Genomic DNA, 2675 nt, shown 5'->3' on the forward strand with positions numbered 1-2675 from the left:
TCCCTCCCCACACAGCCCAATAGGCCAAGGTTGGGGAAGGAAACTCCAAACTAAACTGACTGAACCCAGATGTTAATTCATCCATTTGATCGTCTATGGCAATCTGTATGATTTACAGAACAAGGACCCGAAATGGGGAAAAGTAGGGGACGATAGTCATGCACTGTGTCCCAAATTGGGGGAAATTTGTCATTGTCACAGCTTGCTAGCTCTCATTATTTGTTATCTGCCAAAAGCTATCTTCAGTATTCAAAACATGGAGGATCAATAAGATTCTTCAACTGGAGGACCCTTGTTGAGTTGATCAATTCGAGACTTGTTGCAGAAATCTCTTTTTTACTCTTTTGGGATTCCTTTTTAATTTTTAACAGTACAACTTTTTTCTTTTTAATAATTCTTCTGTACCTGTTGGATGATAAATTGGATGTACAATAAACGGATCCACAATTATTATACTCGAAAACCATACCAGCAAAGAAGACATTGCGCATCCATGGAATCGAACCTTGCAGAATTCTTCGTATTGATAAGTTTGAAGGTTGAAGGAGAGGTCTTAGCTCTTCATGAGCTTCCACCAAACAAGGGAAAAGGAATTTATACATTTTTCTCTTTCCATGGAACAAGCCAGTTACATAAACTCCAGAAACAAAAGACGAAAAAGAGAGATGAATTTTTATAGCCCTTCAAAGAAAAACGAAAAGGGCTTAAAACTTTTTGATACATAAATTTAAGAGAATTATTGCATTCACAGTCAAAGAACCACACATTCACATTAATTTACAAAACACAGCCATTAATAACTCCACAACAAACCTTCTCCAAAGCTATTTGAGAAAACACTACTTTCCGGCAGTTCGAACTGATCGCACACATACCCACCACAATCCTCCACACTTTGTAACCAAGGCGGTGTGTGCATCCAGCCATCTACTGGGTCAACATACACAAACTCATTCCTCAACTCGGGTGAATCATAATCATAACTAGTTCCTAAACTAGGCATTTCAACAATCTCAGTCAACTCATCCGACCCAGTTGACAAATCCAGACCTGAAACCAAAGAAGACAACGAAGATGACGTTGAAGACACTGCCGAGTCAAATTTGTCCATTTGAGCCGCTTTAGCCGCTGCGGCTTGGACGTCACGTGGGGCGAGTGAGACTGGTCGAGGCAGTGAGTCAACAAGTTCGGGGAAGTTGAGAATTGCTGAATTACCTTTGATGCTTAAGGCAGCGACGTCATGAGCTCGTGCAGCCATTTCAGGGGTAGGGAAAGTACCGAGCCAAATACGAGACTTTTTGCGTGGCTCTCGGATTTCGGAGACCCATTTGCCCCAGTTTCTCATACGAACACCACGATATACGGGGTGCTTGCTTGAGTCTCTAATTCTTTTCATCTTTTTGGAGTCTTGGTTGTTTGAAGTAGTGTTGTTTTGGGTGTTAGGTTTGGGGTTTTTGAGTGAGCCTTGAGAGGAAGGTGATGAGGGCGATGAATTCGAGCTGCTCTCGGTTTCTGATGAGTGTTGTAGTTCACTCATTTTCTCCCTTTTCGAAGATTCTGATGATAAAAGTTGTCTTCAGTGGTTAGAAGTAGTCCCGATGGGCTTCATTTGGATTTTTGTTTCAGAAGAGAAAATGAGGTAAGCTTAACGTCAAAGATTCCTATCCGAAAGCAAAATAGAGAATGAATAAATACATATGGTAGGGAAGTAGGTATTCTGTTTACAAGATGAAGAGAGATTGAAGTATCAAGAAAAGGCCTCTAATTGGGACGTCAAGAGGGGGGAGTTGTTTGGAAGCAAAATGGAGAATGAGAGGAGAGTCAGCAGATGAAGGAAAGGAAAGATCAAGATGAAGCTAGGAGGAGGAAGAGGGGAAGAAGGGGCATGCAGTGAGAAGAAGGAAGAAAAGATGAATGCAAGATATAGTTATTTTTTTTCCCCATAAAATCCGAGTGCATCATTCAACCCTTATAAAGAAAGCATATAAGAAGAAGAGATAAAAATAGAAGAATAAGACCCCATGAGAAAAATGGGTCACAAGAGGCCCCCCTAGCTCTAGTACCGCCCAAACCCCATTAATATATCTAACTTTCCTCTTTCCTCTTTCTCTGTTCATTCAACCCCTCATCTCTTCCATTCTTGAGTTATTTTATTTCATTTTTATATCACATCTGTCCAACAGCATTTGGTAGGGGCAGGGGGCTGGCCTTTTATTTTAATATTAGACATTGACATGTTAATTCTTAACCCACTAAAGTGAATACATGTATTAATTGCAACTTGATTTATACATTATATGATTGTACTTTAACTATAGCTTGGGTTTTAGAGCCATGCTGACCCTAAAATATGGATCTTGTGTTGTGTTTATTTAGGGTTCTTATTGTTTTAGTGGATGTTTTTTAGAGGTACAAAACTGTAGTGTCCCAATGTCATCTTGTCTGATGATTAAACTTGAGGCCAGCATAGATTTGGTTCCAATATATGTATGGCTAAACCACGGCAAAAGATTTTTCATCAATGGGTACAATATATGTTTTACTAATATGAGTAATATTATGTATATATATTTTTAAGTATATAAATATATATATATATAATGTGTTATTATGTGATTGAGTATTATTTTATTTTAAATTTTAAATTATTAAATTATTTAATAATATATATTAAA

The 2675-nt window shown here is 38.2% G+C and overlaps 1 protein-coding gene across 1 annotated transcript; it reads right to left on the reverse strand.

Annotated features, from left to right (window-relative positions):
• Window positions 1-496: 496 nt before the first annotated feature.
• LOC123195093 (dehydration-responsive element-binding protein 3-like) lies at window positions 497-2017 on the reverse strand. Its single transcript, XM_044608695.1, has one exon. The coding sequence runs from the start codon at window positions 1535-1537 to the stop codon at window positions 794-796; it is 744 nt and encodes a 247-aa protein (XP_044464630.1). The 5' UTR covers window positions 1538-2017; the 3' UTR covers window positions 497-793.
• Window positions 2018-2675: the final 658 nt, after the last annotated feature.

The sequence above is a fragment of the Mangifera indica genome, chromosome 13 (genome assembly GCF_011075055.1).
Source record: "Mangifera indica cultivar Alphonso chromosome 13, CATAS_Mindica_2.1, whole genome shotgun sequence".
Classification (NCBI taxonomy): Eukaryota; Viridiplantae; Streptophyta; class Magnoliopsida; order Sapindales; family Anacardiaceae; genus Mangifera; species Mangifera indica.

What these genes read in the sequence shown, in the direction of transcription:
- LOC123195093 (XM_044608695.1), bottom strand. Translation starts at nt 1,537, where the DNA reads ATGAGTGAACTACAACACTCATCAGAAACCGAGAGCAGCTCGAATTCA.